The sequence below is a fragment of the Periplaneta americana genome, chromosome 10 (assembly GCF_040183065.1).
Source record: "Periplaneta americana isolate PAMFEO1 chromosome 10, P.americana_PAMFEO1_priV1, whole genome shotgun sequence".
NCBI lineage: Eukaryota > Metazoa > Arthropoda > Insecta > Blattodea > Blattidae > Periplaneta > Periplaneta americana.
In genome coordinates this window covers 17,327,219-17,346,428 of record NC_091126.1, presented here as the reverse complement: position 1 = coordinate 17,346,428, position 19,210 = coordinate 17,327,219, and the positions used below count along the sequence as shown (strand labels likewise).

Genomic DNA, 19,210 nt, shown 5'->3' with positions numbered 1-19,210 from the left:
GTTCGTAATGCGATACTGTATAGAATTTCAAAATTTAAGTCACTATGATGTTATTAGTATTCACATATATGTTAATATTACAACTATAGAATATAACATTACCAGCATATAATAATAATAATAATAATAATAATAATAATAATAATAATTGTAATATTAACAGACCTAATACATAATAATATAATATATTATATTATATTATATAATCATATAATAATAATTGTAATATTTACACTAATTATGGATCATCCAAGTCGCATTTTCTTCCTTCTGTCTGATTGTCATTTTCTTCAGCATATCCAACAATTTTATGTCTTCATTTGCCTTGAACAAACGAGAAGGCAAGAACTTGTTGGACGTCCTTTTTCACATTTGTTAAAAAATTTGAAAGTAACTTATATGTTGAAATGGAAAGTAATTATCTAGTAGGCATTGGCCAATTCATTTTCCCGCAATAGAGATCCAGGCACATATGTTACCAAATATATATACATACACACACACACACACACACACATTTTCTACGTTTTCTTATGAGTGACATATTTTCAGCCTCTTTACAAACTCTCTGGAGCTCTATTGCCAGAAGATGGCAGCTTGGCTGATCTTACTATATAATTACCAATGTAAATTCTGATAGGTGATTTGCATGGCTTAAAGACTATGTTAGATGTCTGGGCAAAAATGACATAATAGAAGTAAGGAATAATCAGCACTGAATGTCACATTTTCCAGAAATTTATTCCATCCATTGCATAACAGTTTACATAGTCACTTGTACATATGTTACATATTATAGCATAAAAGAAGTGGTAGTGGTAGTGGTATGCAGTCACGAAGCTTGAGGTGATGAGAGTACTAGGAATAATAGACTGTGCTGGTACTATTTTGCGTTGTCTGTGGTGAGGCGATAGTAGTGATCCTAGTGGTTAGCAACTATCTGTGGATGCATATTTCCTATGTATTGAGCTTCGTGACTGTATATACTAGACTGTGGTGGTGGTGGTGGTGGTGGTGGTAGTAGTAGTAGTAGTAGTAGTAGTAGTAATAATAATAATAATAATAATAATAATAATAATAATAATAATAATATTAAAGTGTGTATGAATTAATCTCTCTTACCAATAAGAACAGGGTCATACAGAGTTTCCAAACTTCAGTACCCCTAACACATACTGGCCATTTTCTGACCTGTTCTGGCCTACTTCACCCCTACAATTAAACCTGCTTCTACCGTGAAGTACGCATACAAAGAGTGTTCTTCATTTTTATGATTAAATTACAGGATTGAGAATGTAATTAAATGCTATCACAGTGTTTAACCCGGTGCTGGTCACTATATGAGCATGATAAGTATCGAATTCAAATGACATTCACACCAAATTGGAAGGGGTTGCAAGTTTGTTCCTTTCTCCAGCTGATTTTTATAAGTGTTGGTTATTATAAGGTTACCAGACAACTCCGTTTCTGAGGGGCAGTCCCCGAATTTAATCATTTATCCCCAGACTTTCAGTGTTAATTACCATAATTTTATGAAAATAATTTTGAATATCTCAGTGTCTGGGGTATTCATTCACAAGATAAGATATCTGTGGAATGTATATTGTTGATATCTCCTCCAGAAAGAGAAAAATTTGGAGAGACAGTCCATTATTTTACTTGAAGTGTAGGTGGACTTCTTTGTAATGATGTTCCAATTTCTTTGTTTTCTTGTCCAACACCATACTTAAATAGTACATTATGCAACGAGCCTATAATGATAGTAATTAAGAAGCGAGTATGGATGTTTATGAAACAAGCGCGAGTTTCATAATTTTCATACGAGCTTCTTAATTACCATTATAGGCGAGTTTCATACGACTTTTTATGCTCGACCATATTTCTAACTTGAAATTATTCAGATGTATACATTTTATTTGTATCTGACAAGATTGGAAGTGACTTTGTTCTAGGTCGTGAATTATGAGATGTGCGCAGACGCGAAAGTATTGATTTTTTCCGAGGAACAATAATGTCATTGACCTTGTGTAATCCCGTTAAACTTGGTATAACCTTGATTATTGAATTCGACATTGAAAAACGAGATGACAAATTGAATTTATTTGAATATTATTTACAATTAACGCTAATTATTATAGTAACAGAACTTAACCTTCTGCGACAGTATTGGATTTCCAGCCTCCGTGACTTTTCACTAATTCTCTTTCGATTGCATATCCGAGAATAATCGATACTTGCGGTTTTATAACGGTACGAAGCTGACTTATCATTGGCTGAACACCTGTAAGCTGAGTTGTCATTGGCTGAAAACACCTGTACTTTAATGACATGCATTAAAGGACTGCTACCAGGTGTATAATTACTACATTTCGGCATGGTCGAGCATAAAGAAAAATATCTCTTTATAATTGACTTCTTTGGGATGTTTACACAGGACAATTTTCTGACTTAAATTGATAATACTGTCCATTCTATCTATCCTTAGCAAAACTATTCACTAATAACTTAAGGATATGCGCTGTTCCACACTGTACATGTTTAAAGCCTATCTCTGCAGTGATAGTACAGGGTGACCAAGAAGTCCCTCCGCAGCTCCATTACTCCTAGTAAGACAAGAGAAAGTTGGTACTCCCACATTCATACTGGTTTGAAGCCTCACACATCATATGGCCCATCATATGCTTGGCCCATTATATCCTTGTCGGCATGTGTTGCCACTTCAATTCTCGTGCCTAGTAGATTCTCAGCTACACAAGCACTGAAGAGGGATTTCTCGAATGCACTGTACAACTGATCATGCAGTAAGTACAGTATCAATTCAGTCACTCAAGTACCAGCAATCGTGCATGGACTTTCCCATACAGAGTTCCCAGAAGAGTTGGTGCTCGAGTTTTGAAGCCCTGTAGTATATAGACTTAAAAGCAACAAAGTATTAGAACAAAGTTAGAGAGCTGAAATATATGGCAACATTTCCTTTCTGCCATGATCCTCACTGATGATCAAACTTTGTACAGAGCTCCATCTTCCCTGCGGGAGTAGCCTGCATTGGTTTGAGCTACATGTGGTGCTGGTATTCCCAGTTTCACATTGAATATGTTGGGACGTTGCTTAATACCGCCAAATCTAATAGGATGATCTCGTGTGACCACTCCAGGTGGTAGAATATGTTTGTTATTTCTTAGTACTCTCCTAAAACAGAGAACAAAATCACTTAGGGTGCTATTCATAGACATTTTGTAGCACGCGCTACGAGCATACTAAGCTAGCCCCGGCTATCCACTGGTTAGTTGTACAGAATTCAAATCATATTCTATCGCTAACACTGGTTTATGAATACGAAAAATGTTGATCATCCACCAGAAGCCCGCGCTAAAAATATCTATGAATATGGCCCTTAGGTATGTTGCAAAGTGAAAATTATTGCATTCGAACAAATAAGGGGAATGAATGTAATTCAGCTATGAATTATTATTTAAATAACAGATTACATGGAAACAGTGAGAATATATGATGATGATGTCATAGAGAAATTATGCATTCAGAGAAAGTGAGGCTCACACAACTTTGCCGACCACAAATGAAACAGTATTTTCCAGAAATGTAATTCGAGATCCTTTAGTGAAAATATTTTATCCAACTGCACTATGGCTGAGTTAAATAAACGAAACACAACATAAGACAAGAACATGGATAATTATATAGAACAAGATAAGCTGTCGAAGATGATCAGAAATTTGTATTACTAACAGACGATTTACTGCAACCAGGTCTTAAAACTTATATTAAACTGTTCTAGCGTGAGAGTTACATATGTTTTAAGAGAAATAAAAATATATTTAATATATTACAAGCGAACTTAAACTAATCAATAGTTACCGGTACTAACAATGAACTTCCATTTTTTTTTTATTTTTAAACAATGGACAAAAGTCTGCACTACCCTCATATACCCTTGGAAAATACCATTATCTCCATTTGTAATGAATTCTTAAGCCGATTATCTTAAATTAAAGCTGCATTTTAAACCTATTTACTTTTCATGTAACATATTTCACATTGATGAGTGATTGCTGTTGTGTGCAATATTTGAAGACAATCACAGTTCTTGCCTTGCTTCCTTCAAAAACACTTTCACTAAGAAATTCGTTCCGTTGCTTCAGATAATCATGATACTGGTATTCTATATCACCCAGTCATCTTATATAGTGTATTCTGTTTTCTAAAATCCCTACAGAAATGAAATTGATTAGACTAAAATACCAAAAATTCGTGAAGTCAAACTTCCACTACCAATATACCAGATGTTGAAAAGAGTTACCAACTGACCACAGGAATATAGGCCTGCTGTAATTGAAGGAAAATAATACTTAAGCCTGTACTATAGACAGATACCAGTAGTAACAGGAGCACACTCTATCTCGAATGAATAATATCTAGTCCACATCTGTGGAGTAACGGTCAGGGCGTCTGGCCGCGAAACCAGGTGGCCTGGGCTCGAATCCCGGTCGGGGCAAGTTACCTGGTTGAGGTTTTTTCCGGGGTTTTCCTTCAACCCAATACGAGCAAATGCTGGGTAACTTTCGGTGCTGGACCCCGGACTCATTTCACCGGCATTATCACCTTCATTTCATTCAGACGCTAAATAACCTAGATGTTGATACAGCGTCGTAAAATAACCCAATAAAATAAAAAAAAATAATATCTACACTGAATGTGGAAATATTATATATAACTGCAGAGAAAATAGATGGTAGTGGCTCTTGAACAGCCCTGACCAGCCTAAAGCGAATCTGCACATCCTGGCTATCCATAGAATAGGGTCAAGAACTTCGGGGATAGTGGTTATTAACTAATGGCACACAATATTAAAGCCTCTCCACTCTTTTCTTTCTAGAACTTGAGTTTGTCCTATGTCAAGCAATTTCAATATTAATGCTTGGTTACTGTATGATATTTTAAAATTTTGCATTAAAAGCGTCCACTGTTATGGCTCAGTAGATAGCACATGCACTTCTGAAACCAAGTAGCCCATGGTTCAATTTCTGATGTGGGTGGAAATTTATCTCCATTCCCAGCGACTGGGTATTCGTCTCATTCATGTCCTGTGATGAGCCTGTGGTAGGATTGGGGACGGAGCAGTTCGGAGCAGTTACTGTGACGTCATTACTCGGTTGATCCGAGTACAAATTTGTGGTGGCAGATTTAAAATTTAGATAGAGTCGATTTTAGAATGTACTTTCGCTTTGCCAATTGACAAGAAAAAAAAGTGCTTCTCTTCATTGCAAAATGGCGATTGCAAATTTTATTTGCGTGATTACAACTATTTGCGGAGTTATTTTGTATGAAAGGCCTATTTAACCTTCAGTGTTGTTATATATGACAGACGAAATAAAATCGATAAAATTATTTATAATACTAACAGCTAATAAATTGACATGTGAGGTAAATGTTAAACGCTGCAGCTAAGTAAAAAAAAAAAGATAGAAAGAAACGAGCTCCATGAAGCGCTGCCTAAAGCACTTAAAAAAATAACACACAGAATTATTTACTGTTACTGTTATAATCAATAAAGTGTGGAATCTTGAACTAAAGAACATAATGTTTATTTATTTTATAACATGACTAGCATTCCATACAACCATGTTCTCTTTGGTGAAGAGTAATATTATTGATAAATTTAAGTAATTAGGTAACATAATTCGTAGAAATAAATACAAATAAAATGATGACTGATGAGGTAACACAAATCCAATAAACACAAATAGAAAAAAATATAATGCACATCCTTTTTTAACATATTTTAATATTAATCAAACACTCTAATATAATAATAATAATAATAATAATAATAATAATAATAATAATAATACTTATGGCTTTTAAGGAACCCGGAGGTTCATTGCCGCCCTCACATAAACCCGCCATAGGTCCCTATCCTGAGCAAGGTTAATCCAATCTCTACAATCATATCCCACCTCCCTCAAATACATTTCAATATTATCCTCCCATCTACGTCTCGGCCTCCCAATCAACACACTATACGCATTTCTGGATTCGCCCATACATGCTACATGCCGTGCCCATCTCAAACGTCTGGATTTAATGTTCCTAATTATGTCAGGTGAAGGATAAAATGCATGCAGTTCTGCTTTATGTAACTTTCTCCATTCTCCTGTAACTTCATCCCTCTTAGCCCTAAATATGTTCCTAAGCATCTTATTCTCAAACACCCTTAACCTCTGTTCCTTTCTCAAAGTGACAGTCCAAGTTTCACAACCATATAGAAGAACCAGTAATATAACTGTTTTACAAATCCTTTCAGCTTTTTTGAGAGCAGAGTGAATGATAAAAGCTTCTCAACTGAATAATAACAGGCATTTCCCATATTTATTCTGCATTTAATTTTCTCCCGAGTGTCATTTATATTTGCCACTTTTGCTCTAAGATATTTGTAATTTTCCACCTCTTCAAAGGATAAATTTCCAACTTTTATATTTCCATTTCGTACAATATTCCGGTCACGAGACATAATCATATACTTTGTCTTTTCGGGATTTACCTTCATATCTCTCTCTTTACTTGCTTCAAGTAAAATTTCCGTGTTTTCCCTAATAGTTTGTGGATTTTCTCCTAATATAGTCACGTCATCCGCATAAACAAGGAGCTGATGTAACCCGTTCAATTCAAAACTTTCTCTGTTATGCTGTACTTTAATAATAGTATTATTATGTACAGTAATATGTTCAGCCTGTCAGTATTCATTAGACCCACTTGACAGGTCATATAATAGGATGAACTCCTCATCAATACTAGAGTTTCAGTCCTCCTTGGGGATAAGGAAATAATTTGTCCTGCAGCAGAAAATATTTAAATAAGTAAATCACGTGAACTCTGTTTGAACTGACCGGTAACAGCTACGGTTAACCGAGTAAGTCCGGTGCTCCGCTGCCAAGCACAACAAGTTACTCAACAGTTCTACTCACTCCGTCCCCAGCTCTAGTCTGTGATGGCCCTGCATCGTACTGACTGCAAGGTCAGAGAGATCTGTAATGGGCGAGATCTATCCTACATCGCATTGGCTTGTAATTTGGTACAATGAGGAAGAGATAAAGGAAGACGAAGGAAGAAAGTATTTGAAGCAGTCATTAGATATATGTGGTGGAAAAGGACCCAGAATATTCGGCCACATTAGAAAATGTACGCAGTGCGCATATCTTCGTCACTATAGTGTTCAGAGAGAGGGATGATAATTGAAATTGTGTAATAAACTAACAGTATCAGTACTTTTGGGATTATTTTTATGACTACCAGCAAAATGTGTACTTTACCAGGTTTCTCTACCAAGTGACTCAGGTTGTAAGTATACATCTGTCTTCTCTGGAAATAATTCAGCTTCGTGTCTGTATACCGAATCAAGGACAAAATCAAGTTTATCACGTGGAGCATTTAGAGTCATAAATCTTGTGGATCGACGTATGCTGCTTAGAGTGTGATGAGCAAAGAGGCGTTGAAAAGATGGTAAATCTTTCGCCCAATTAGGATTCAGTCTTATATCTTCTTGCGTTCCTTTTTCTGTGGAAGCTTTTTCCTTGTGTCCAGATTTCCTTAATTTCTTCTCTATAGTTTTACCATTCTGTATTTCCAGAGCAGAGAAACCATTATCAGTGGTCTTATCTACATTTTTCTTTGTTACCGACTTATTTCCTTTCAGTTCAGCCGCCCTTTTAATAATTGGTGCCTGAATCCAAGCCTGTAAAGAAACATAGTCCTAATTAACAGATTTACAACACAGTGTACCTTGAGATCTAACATTCACATGAAATGCTGTCTGAGAACAGCAGCGAACTTCTGTCTAGGCTAACTAGGCTTCCTGGCATTATAAGAATAATGAAAATGAATTTCTAGAAAGAAATGAAATATTGGATGCTGTTATCATTATTACAGTGCTTTTATTTTTGAACACCAGAAGTGATTTCCTAACAAAACATACTTCTCGTTAATAAGAAACGTCATCCTGACCTCTCACTTCTGCTGCATTGTTGCTACTTCGCGTCCTCTTTCCGACAATCTGATGCATTCTATTCGTAACATAAAAGAGTTCGCGGTTAATCATATCTTTTCGATTCGTTAGTAAGCTATGTATTTATTTTTATGTTAATTCATTATTGAAAACACTTTGCCCGAGGCTCTCTGTGGGGGCATATTTCGCACACTCATAACAGCGGTCCTATTTTACACATTTTGCAGCACAGATCATCTGTAGTTTCTCGATTTCCACTCTTCTTTTTTAAACCACTTCTTTTCAGGAAGAAGACTGTCTCAAACATATATTGTTAAAATGCGCCGAATTTTGATTTCCACTTACGACATGTGATGTCAGACAGGTAGTTAAAACCTGTCAAAATTGAAAAGGAAAAGTGGTGGCTTCTTTTCAAACAGCGCGTTCGAATGGTTATGGTATGGACTTCAGGAGATGTCTGGGACATTTCCAAGCGCAACCAGACACACTTATGGGCACATCGTGTTTTTTTTCTTTTTACTTGGGTATTTAACGACGCTGAATCAACTACTAGGTTATTTAGCGTCGATGGGATTGGTGATAGGATATGGTATTTGCGAGATGAGGCGGAGAATTCGCCATAGATTACTTGACATTCGCCTTACGGTTGGGGAAAACCTCGGAAAAAACCCAACCAAGTAATCAGCCCAAGCGGAGATCGAACCCGCTCCCGAGCGCAACATCGGATCGGCAGGCAAGCGCCTTGACTCCCATCATGTTACCTCAAAATTTGACGTAGGCTTCAAATGGCAAGTGAATTTTGCCTAGAGCTCAACCATTCAGGAGTGGTTTTTTACTTGCTGTTAACTGATGTCATGAGCCTCCCAGCTTTGTTTCCCTTTCAAAGAAGTCATGATAAGATATTTTACCACCCAGTTGGAATCGATGGACTTCAGTAAATAGCAAGTAAATGTAGATTGGGTTAAAGATTTGTTGATGCGCCACACAAACGTAAAATTTCAAAGGGCAAGAACCGTTATAAACTCCTTAACGATACGCATTTATTTCCCTAACTTTTAAAGTTTGTTACAATAATTTCATCCAGAAACTATAATATTTTATTAAAAGTATATTACTGATGACCAGGGAAATATTTAAGTAAGTATTGTAAAGACGTAATACAAACTTTCAGAGTGATTAGCTCAGCCGAGCACCTGCCATCTAGTAGTCCACTGCGTGACTACAAGATGGGCTAAGGGCGCTGCATAGTCATATCACAGTCTAGTATATACAGTCACGAAGCTTGAGTTGTGAGGGTGCTAGGAACAATAGACTGTGCCGGTACTATTTCGCATTGTCTGTAATGAGGCGATATTAGCGATCCTAGTGGTTAGCAACTATCTACGGATGCATATTTACTACGTATTGAGCTTCGTGACTGCATATACTAGACTGTGGTGGTAGTGCATGTCATTATTTTTCTACGCAGATATTTCAATTGTTAACGTTCTTAAATGGAGTCTGGATTAACAGTACATTTGTCAGAATGAAGTTCAAATATGGTAAGTGTGTTGTTTGTGCATCTTATATTTTCATTTCTGAAGTCCACACCTGTGGAGTAACGGTCAGCGCGTCTGGCCGCGAAACCAGGTGGCCCGGGTTCGAATCCCGGTCGGGGCAAGTTACCTGGTTGAGATTTTTTCCGGGGTTTTCCCCCAACCAATACGAATGCTGGGTAACTTTCGGTGCTGGACCCCGGACTCATTTCGCCGGCATTATCACCTTCATCTCATTCAGACGCTAAATAACCTAGATGTTGATTGATACAGCGTCGTAAAATAACCCAATAAAATAAAAATTCATTTCTGAAAATGTGTACCTCAAAAAGTCTGAGACTGCAGTCCTTTACTTGTAACGAAAAGCTTAAAATTATCAAAGATGCGGAGGAACATGGAAATCGTGCAGAATATGTTAAACGACCGTTTAAGCAAAACAATGGACATGCGTGCAGTGTGTGCACATAGGATGTGTTTGCAATGCGTCCTGTTCCAGGATAAAATGTATTTATTTTTAACTGATAAAAACGAAATTACAATCCTGTTCTCATCTCCAACTCGACACACTAGTAGCACAGTCTAGTATATGCAATCACGAAGCTTGAGTTGTTGAGAGTACCGGTACAATAGACTGTGCCGGTACTATTTCGCATTGTCTGTGATGAAGCGATAGTAACGATCCTAGTGGTTAGCAACTATCTATGGATGCATATTCCCTACGTATTGAGCTTTGTGGCTGTATAAACTAGACCGCAAGCTATGGGGACTATCAGCAAAGTAGGGAGGGAACGTTTCCTACTTACCCCACATTCATTTGATTGGCATGCAAGGGGTATATAGCGCAGTTGTTTTGCTAGGTCAAATGCAGTGGTGGATTCGACACATCGACATTGTGCATCAGTAATTTCTCCGCTGTTATTTCTTGTTTCAAAATCTTTATAGTATTTTGTTTATATGAAGTACATGTGTCGTACAATAATTATTACATCCACCTACTGGCATTAGACAAATTACATATTCTTCAATTGTATAGCCATTCCTTTATCATTTGCACGAAAAATTCTTGAACTGCCTTGTGATCGACATAATAAATTGTTTCTTTTCTAAAATAATAAAGAAAAAACAAAGCTCCATTGTCATTTAACTGTACAATATATTAAACACAATATAATGATCAATATAATCAATTGTTTCTTTGTAAAAACACTAAAGAAAGTAACTAAGCTCCATTGTCATTTAACTTTAAAACATGTTAAACAAAATATATGAGATATGAATGAAACGAAATACTTCTGTAGGCATATATTGCTAGTTTTCATTTTTTTTTTGTCCCTAGGAGTTTCTTGTTATTAATAAAACAGGATATATTTGGCTCTAAAGTAGAACAACTCAACCGCAATACTGAAACTAAATGCATGTCTGTGATCCTAGACCTGGAGATACTTTTGGTCATATTCATTTTGAAAAAAAAAACTGCTTACAACAGTAAGTTGAGCCAAACATAGATACAATACGCATTGAAAATGTGCACAGATTAGGGAATTGCTCCTCTGGTAGGTATTTAATGAGATCTAATCCGTTTTTTCCTAAACACTTCACTGGCTTACTCGTTTGCATCTCTATAGTGGCTCTGATGCTTGGATAACATCAAATACAAATGGATTCATTGATTTAAAGTTCACGTTAATATTTTGATTGTTAAAAACATAAAATTACTTAGTCATACGTTAAAAAGTGTTCAGGAGACACTGAAGAAGACGTGACATTACGTCGAAACGGGCCGTCTGTCGAAGGTATATATCTTTTTTAAAATTTTAACATTTTTTTAACGTATGACTAAGTAATTTTATGTTTTTAACAAATGGATTATTGAACAGATACATCTCCTTGTCCATTGCAGTTACTTCTGAAAATCCTTCTTGGAAATAGAAGGCATCAAGTAGGCCTAATATGCACTCAAAGTTTTAAATAATTAAGTTCAGTTCCAGATACTTAATCAAATAATAAGTAACTAAACCCCGAAAATATCATAAACATATCTTGTTTTGTATCTTTTCACAAATATTACGAAAATAGCTTTTGAAATTGTAAATAAATACTTGTAAGATCACCGAAGTCAGCTTTATGCTTCCGATCAAAGTGGCGTTTAATATTGAAGCGTTTTATATGCGCAATTTTAAACCCATATATTAAGCAGCAAACTTTTTTTCTTTTTGTAAGTAACAAAAGATTATTCCTGCCACTCTTCCTGAAACTGACGTCCCGAGATCAAAGCCATACCCGCCACTAAATGAAGCGTGTCTTTACGGAGCACCAGGCGGAGGAGATGGTCGGTGGAGTGAGGTAAGGCGGCTTTGAGTGCAGTGGCCCTTCGGAGACATTTTCCCCATGGTTGCAACTAGACTGTGCTATTTTCTAGTAGCTTAATCACTATGCTACAAAGTCAAGTTACGGGAACAACCTTTAAATCTCCAAGATAAATACATCTTCATATCATTAATATAAACTCCACACTAGATGGCATCAACAATCATGTTAATTCAGAGTATTGGAAACAGGCTTTAAGCAGTCGTTCTCTTATCACGAGAGAGTTAACCAGCGTTGAGTCAAATCGACGGTAAACAGTGAGCAGCGAGCGTCCCAACTACAATTTTACGAACGATATCCATACAGGTTAATGTTAATGGTGTTTTATTACTTCAAAACATCACATTGACTGTTCAAACGTGCAAATGAAGACGCGAATTAGATATAAGGTAAGTATTAAATGACATATTATATAATATTTGTGTGTTAATGCTTCCTCTACCTGCAAAGACGATATCCATTGCATTTACGATACAGCGGAGGGCTAGATACCTTCGCCATAACCCTTCTATATTATTCCCGCGCTATACTGGAGAATTAGCACGGTCGCTTTGAACCGTGCCGTTACGTTTACCACCAAATTTAAGTAAATACACAATGTCACCAACATAAGAACATGACGTTGGTGTGTGGCGTAGTTGGCGGGAGGAATTTTTTCTTTCTCTGTCTACCTCCTTCGTTCTGAACATTATTGAGAGATAGCACCACTGTTAGCGACAATGTGTATTTGCGTAAATATTGCGAGTAAATTATGACGAGTGCCTTAGATGAGAGGCTCGGGACAGAAACAGTTTTGCTGTAGCACATGCGCGAACCTCTCATGCAGTGGGAGCGTGATCCTTACTTGAATTTATTTTTGCGTGTACTTGCAGATTAAATGATTGAGATCCCTTCTTGCTCCGGTTACAGGCCTTGCATTTACGAAGGTTATGTTATGTTAGGTTAGCTTAGATTAGCTTAGCTTAGGTTAGGTTAGCTTTGGTTAGGTTAGCTTTGGTTAGGTTAGATTAGCTTTGGTTAGGTTAGGTTAGTTTTGGTTAGGTTAGCTTAGCTTAGCTTTGGTTAGGTTAGCTTTGGTTAGGTTAGCTTAGCTTTGGTTAGGTTAGGTTAGGTTAGGTTAGGTTAGCTTTGGTTAGGTTAGGTTAGGTTAGGTTAGGTTAGGTTAGGTTAGCTTTGGTTAGGTTAGGTTAGGTTAGCTTTGGTTAGGTTAGGTTAGCTTAGGTTAGGTTAGCTTGATTTCATTCGTCCATGTAGTAGTTAAAATTATATAATATGACAGTTTTTGATTCGTAATATTGTTAATAAATAATAGGCCTATAATGTAAGCGGTGAATAACTTCATGGTCCCTAAATTTTTTTTCGTAAAAGGCTAGGTATTTTTCTATAGGCCAGAAATAAAACAGCAACGCTGTGATAATTACGTACTTTACGCTTTGGCGAACATTAACCGGAAATTTACTTTCCGTCATTTTAATGGTATTCTGTGAAACACACCTTTTTTCCTGTTAATTTCCTTGTGATAACCTGGTTTATTATCTTATTACATCTTCATGTTCTCTTAATGCATTCAAAAAACCGCCGTTGTACTACATAAAACCTTGAACTTGACTAATGGAGTGAATTATTTAAGAATATAGTCGCGAATTTGACTACCACCATTTCGATTATATTTTGTTTGATGCGGCTCGGTACGGCCCGGTGAGTAGTGGCCAGCGAGTAGAGTCGACTATCGATGTTGGTCTGCCGTGCGTATTATCCAGTTATTCCCGAAAAGTAAAAAACCAACATAATGTACAATAAAGGGATGAGTGTCAGAGTCAACAGTAATGCCTACGAGATCTAAGAGTAGTTCAGAAGTGGCATATGTGAACAGCTGGCGTCTTCTACACGATTGCCATACGCCCGCTGCAGTAGTGTGCACTTAAGCCTATTTTTGTTTAATTGTTTTTAATTTGTCGTGAATACATTTGTTGAAAGTGTTGCTTATTCATTTACATATTTATTTATCTACTCACTTTCGGCCTTTCAAAAGTGGTGTGCGCGGTTTATTCGAGAGCAAGGGATATTCGAGAAAATACGGCATTGAAAAAAATATCACAAACTAGTTTTACTTCTGAAATATTATATCTCCCAACTCCATATAGTCCGCCCGTGGCGTGACAATCCATGAAGGGCCAAGGCCGACCAGTCGACTGCTGCCCTGAAGTCCACATGTCTCAGGTGAATAATCATCCAACAAATTTGGGGGGGGGGGTAATTTGTGGCTATTACAGCCGTTATAGTTGGTTTTCACTTCAAATAATGGTGAATGTAGAGCAGCCGTGGCGAAAAGGTAATCTTGCGCCTAGCCACTATGTAACCTGCAACGTGCATAGCACCTATGGAGGGAGGCGGACACCCGAAGGGGAAGTGAAGCAACTGTCTGACTTATTATTTTTATTTTCTTTACGTCAAGCACTTAAATATAATTTTATACAGTATAAGGTTACGAACTAATGTTTAGTACGTGTAACGAAGAAAGAAATGAATAAGAAAACATATGACACATCACAACCTAAAATTAACGATCTTCAGAATGTCTCTGCGACAGAGTTTCAAAATCAGGAATTACGTCACTTACTGCCAGACGTGGTTGATTACGAAGGTATTTGTCTGTCAGTCGTGATCTAAATTTGGTTTTTACTATTTTCATTGTTGAAAATAATTTTTCACAAACGTAAGTTGCAGCGAACATGGCTTCAACGGAGCAAGCGAAAGAACGAAGCTTCGGATATTTATTTTTTGGCAAAGATTTGACATTTCAACATTTGTCAAGTCCTTACATCTAGCTTTCATTTGACATCACATAGTAAATCAGTGAGTTCAAATTGAAAAGCTAACCGCATTATTCGTATATCTGCTGAAAAAGGATCGACGTACAGAGATGATAATAATAATAATAATAATAATAATAATAATAATAATAATAATAATAATAGTAATAATAATAACACTAAACATTTTAATCTTTCATGAGTGACATGTACAGTAGTATAATGCCGTTTTATGTTATACAACCGTTTCCTCGTAATACTTGTGAACAAATCATACATTTAATACTCTCATCATATTGGCAGCAAAAAAATTCGTCCTCCCATCCTACTTGGAACTTTCGTTTTTGTAGAGGTACATGGTTTCGAGAGAGACACTGCGACGATACGCCACTCGCAGGTCAGAGACAAATACAAATGGAACGAAGTTTGACTCCAGTGAGTGAGAGAGTGGGGATTAGGGACGGTAGGAAGCAAGAAAAAAGCACAGCTATCGTTGCGAGCCACAATGTGCTCCCGAGTCGCATTTTCGCCGCCGCTGATGTAGAGTATCCAACGCCCACTGAACGAATATTTCACTTTTATCACTGCCAATGTTGCGCTATAATCGTATATGCAAGGTAGGCTATAACAAAAACCTAAACTAACCAAACCTAACCTGTCAAAGAAGCAACAAGTTATACTAAATATGTGTAAAATTGGCCTATGTCTCTATAGTGGGCGGGACATAAGTAACATTGACCCAAATAATTTATAAGGTATAATAATAGTTTAAGATGGGCGAAGTTACTCCATTTTCCCTTCTAAATTCGTTCACAATTTAACACTATATAAATGCCACTGTTAATTACATTTCTGATTACTATATTAACGCTACAACACATGGAATTTAACCATATTATTTTCAGAACATTTTATATGATGATCTTCCTACCTAAGTTTTTGAATACGTAACTTGAAAATGCAGGAAAAGTTATAGCAGATTGCGATAATTTTGTAGATTTTAGACTCGTATCATGATCATGACTTATAATGAGAATATTTTCCTCTTAATCGATTCATAAATATAAATGTTGAAAATTATTTTATTTGGTTATTTTACGACGCTTTATCAACTGCGATGGTTATCTAGCGTCTGAATTAGATGAAGGTGATAATGTTACCCAGTATTTGTTCTTAGTGGGTCGAGGAAAACTCTGGAAAAACCTCAACCAGAATTTGAACCTGGACGCGCTCGTTTCATGGTCAGGCATACTAACCGTTACTCCACAGCGGTAGACTTTTAAAATGGATGAATTCCGAAATAGAGATAGGAAAAAAGACTATATGCGAAACTATTGTACGGTATTAAAACATGTTATTTGTTTGTCTCTCTTAATATGAAATTAAAAGCTACAATAATTCTGGCTATGTCGATCCTATACAGCAACCGGTGAATGTTACTTATGTCCCGCCCACTATAGGAGACGGGCCAGTTTTACACTAATCCTAAACATTTAGTATAACTTGTTGCTTGTGTAGGCAGTCTTTTACATTAGATTTGCGAACATTGGTTTATAGCGCAACATTGGCAGTGATAGAAGTGTGAAATATTCGGGTGTAACGAGCGTTGAGCGACTTCCGCCGATTTTGGAATAGACACCGACGCATTTGAACTGCCAACATAGAAAACAAAAAATCACACTCAATCGCTTTCACCTTCATCTTGACATTATAATAAAAGCCTAACCTAACCTAACCTAACCTAACCTAACCTAACCGCGTCGGTGTCTATTCCAAAATCGGCGGAAGTCGCTCAACGCTCGTTTAAGCAATATTCGTTCAGTGGGCGGTGGATACTCTACATTGACCCAGCAACCTCAGTTAAATGAGGCGCTGAATACATTACACAAAATGTGTGGCGGTACTAATACTGCTGGAGCCTACTATCAGCGGCGGCTGGCCCATAAGAGCTGCACTCTCTCAAATGTTAAAGGAAAACTAAGTACCGAGTTTTAATAATTATGTACAGAGCTATAGCCTATAAATAATTTCGGAGAGTAAGAGGAAAGCGGAAAATAGAGAAGATTTGAGAATGTTGGCTTTGCAGTGAGAGACCTGCCCTTGGTGAGAAAACTATGAATGAATGAATATATATATATATATATATATATATATATATATATATATATATATATTTGCTTTTAACTATAACTCGTACAAATATTTTGTGTCCAGCTATAACGGTCGGACTCTGCCCTTCCAGACAAAATCGCGCGTAGCATCTGGGCAGCTAGCTATGACAGAAAAGAGTGGAGGAGAACGCACTCCTGTAGGAAAGCGAGGATCTTCATTTACTGCAGTCCTTATAAGTGGCTAGTACGGGTGAATCTGTTGCTATTGGGCGCTATGCAGGATCTGGACGGTGAGTTTGCAGTTTTCGTGGTGTGTTTTCTATTTTGCGAAACCTTCTTTTTACCCATGCGCTGTTAAGAGTACAACAGTCTATGTTAGCATGTTCTTATAACTGTAGCAATTTTAATCGTCTCAGTATGAATAAGAATAGTATTGTGACATATTTGCAAACCATTATTTGTTCATCGTTGACGTTTGCAGAGAAGAGTGTAATTAAGATTTTATGCCGTAGGACTCCTGATTTAGTTATGTCACACATCAACAAGCAGAAATAAGACGTGGCAGTCTAGGAAATTTAAACCTTCTATTTATTTTAAGCATAAATTAAGTTGTGTGAATATGTAAAAAAAAAAAAAAAAAAAAAAAAAAAATGCGCTGATTTGCTTTACCTGCTTATTACCATATTTGCAGGTGATGGTAGGTACTCGGACGAAAGCTAGAGTGAATTATTTAAAACATTTATGCATTATATTAAAAAAAAACCTACGATTCTGCAAAATATTATGAATGTCATTGGTTTTAACTGTGTTAGGAAAAGTGAACCTTGATTTCACATGAACTAAACAACGCTTAGAGACTACAAACAATCAGAAAGCGAGAAGGAAAAATCGAGAAATTTTTCGGAAAATTATTGACTGCAATTATTATTTGTAGGAATCACTGCTGCAGATCAACCAAACTAATATCTCACGAGCAGCCACTGATAACTATAACTTTATTTCTCAAAACGTGGTGATTTACGTATATATATAATTTTATTTCATTGAATGACAATTAACACAGTGCTTACGGATTCCTTTCAGTTCTTATTGGTTTTTAAGTAGTATTGAGGGCCCATTTTTATGTATTTTTATCGTATCGTCATTCCATCATTTGTTTATTATTGTCTTATGCTTATCTTATCGACTCTGAACAATATATACTTACGGCCTTTAAGGAATCCGCAGATTCATTACCGCCCTCACATAAGCCCGCCATCCGTTCCTATCCTGTGCAAGATTAATCCAGTCTCTATCATCGTAACCCATATCCCTCAAATCCATTTTAATATTATTCTCCCTTCTACATCTCGGCCTCCCCAAAGGTATTTTTTCCTTCCGCCTCCCAAATAACACTGTATATGCATTTCTGGATTCACCCATACGTGCTACATGCCGTGCCCATCTCAAACGTCTGGATTTAATGTTCCTAATTATGTCGGGTGAAGAATACAATGCTTGCAGTTCTGCGTTGTGTAACTTTCTCCATTATCCTGTAACTTCATCCCTCTAGAGACTAGTCCCAAATATTTTCCTAATAACCTTATTCTCAAACACCCTTAATCTCTGTTCCTCTCTCGAAGTGAGAGTCCAAGTTTCACCATACAGAACAACCGGTAATATAACTGTTTTATAAATTCTAACTTTCAGATTTTTTGACAGTAGACTGGATGACAAAAGCTTCTCACTCTATATAGTTAAAAAAATATTGCTAATAAAAGCTTACCTTATTCTTCTTGCGAAAATTGATATACTGCTGTTATCACCTACGTAGCTTGTAAATGCCCTAAATTCTTTCTCCTCAGAATAAAATATTTTGGAAAGATTTCGTGTAATAGCGATAATACAAACTTCAATAGTTCGTTACTATTGGAACCAGACTATTATATTACTATTATCAACCAAACTCAATACATTACCAATGTCATAAATTTTAGTATGTAAACAATTCGAAAAGTTTCCTCCTAATTCAGCAGTTTCACTTTTCCGAAAAAAGTATCACAAATATCTATATGTTTAAGTATATGTTGCACAACGTGCATTTATATTCTAAAATGCAATTAAAGTAAACTTAAAAAATGTAACATTCCATCTCCTTTAAGACGAATTATTTAAAAAACTCAAGAGTAGTTCTTGTCGAAATATCTTTGTTATACATTGATGAGTGCAACATTCAACTATCGTTGAAAATAATTGTATTACCTACTTTAATTGGAATCTCCTTTATGAATAGTCCTTCTCTCTCCAAGAACGGAATAGGACCATCGTTTCGAATATGTTTTTCCATTAATTTATATTATTGTCCGTAAATCGTATTCGTCAAGG

General features: G+C 36.4%; 1 protein-coding gene across 1 annotated transcript; it reads right to left on the bottom strand.

Annotated features, from left to right (window-relative positions):
• Positions 1–1,048: 1,048 nt before the first annotated feature.
• Positions 1,049–19,190, bottom strand: LOC138707485 (protein CFAP276-like). The gene is made up of 3 exons (XM_069836971.1): positions 19,092–19,190; positions 7,329–7,750; positions 1,049–3,189 (listed from the first exon to the last, which is right to left on the bottom strand). The coding sequence occupies exons 1-3, from the start codon at positions 19,170–19,172 to the stop codon at positions 3,000–3,002; spliced, it is 693 nt and encodes a 230-aa protein (XP_069693072.1). The 5' UTR covers positions 19,173–19,190; the 3' UTR covers positions 1,049–2,999.
• Positions 19,191–19,210: the final 20 nt, after the last annotated feature.

Bases quoted from the DNA above. Each gene is read 5' to 3' on its own strand.
- LOC138707485 (XM_069836971.1), bottom strand. From the start codon at position 19,172: ATGGAAAAACATATTCGAAACGATGGTCCTATTCCGTTCTTGGAGAGA. The intron at 7,751-19,091 runs GTAGGTAATACA...GTTTCTTTACAG, and splicing joins TAAAGGAGATTCCAATTAAA to GCTTGGATTCAGGCACCAAT. The intron at 3,190-7,328 runs GTAAAGTACACA...TCTCTGTTTTAG, and splicing joins TCACTTGGTAGAGAAACCTG to GAGAGTACTAAGAAATAACA.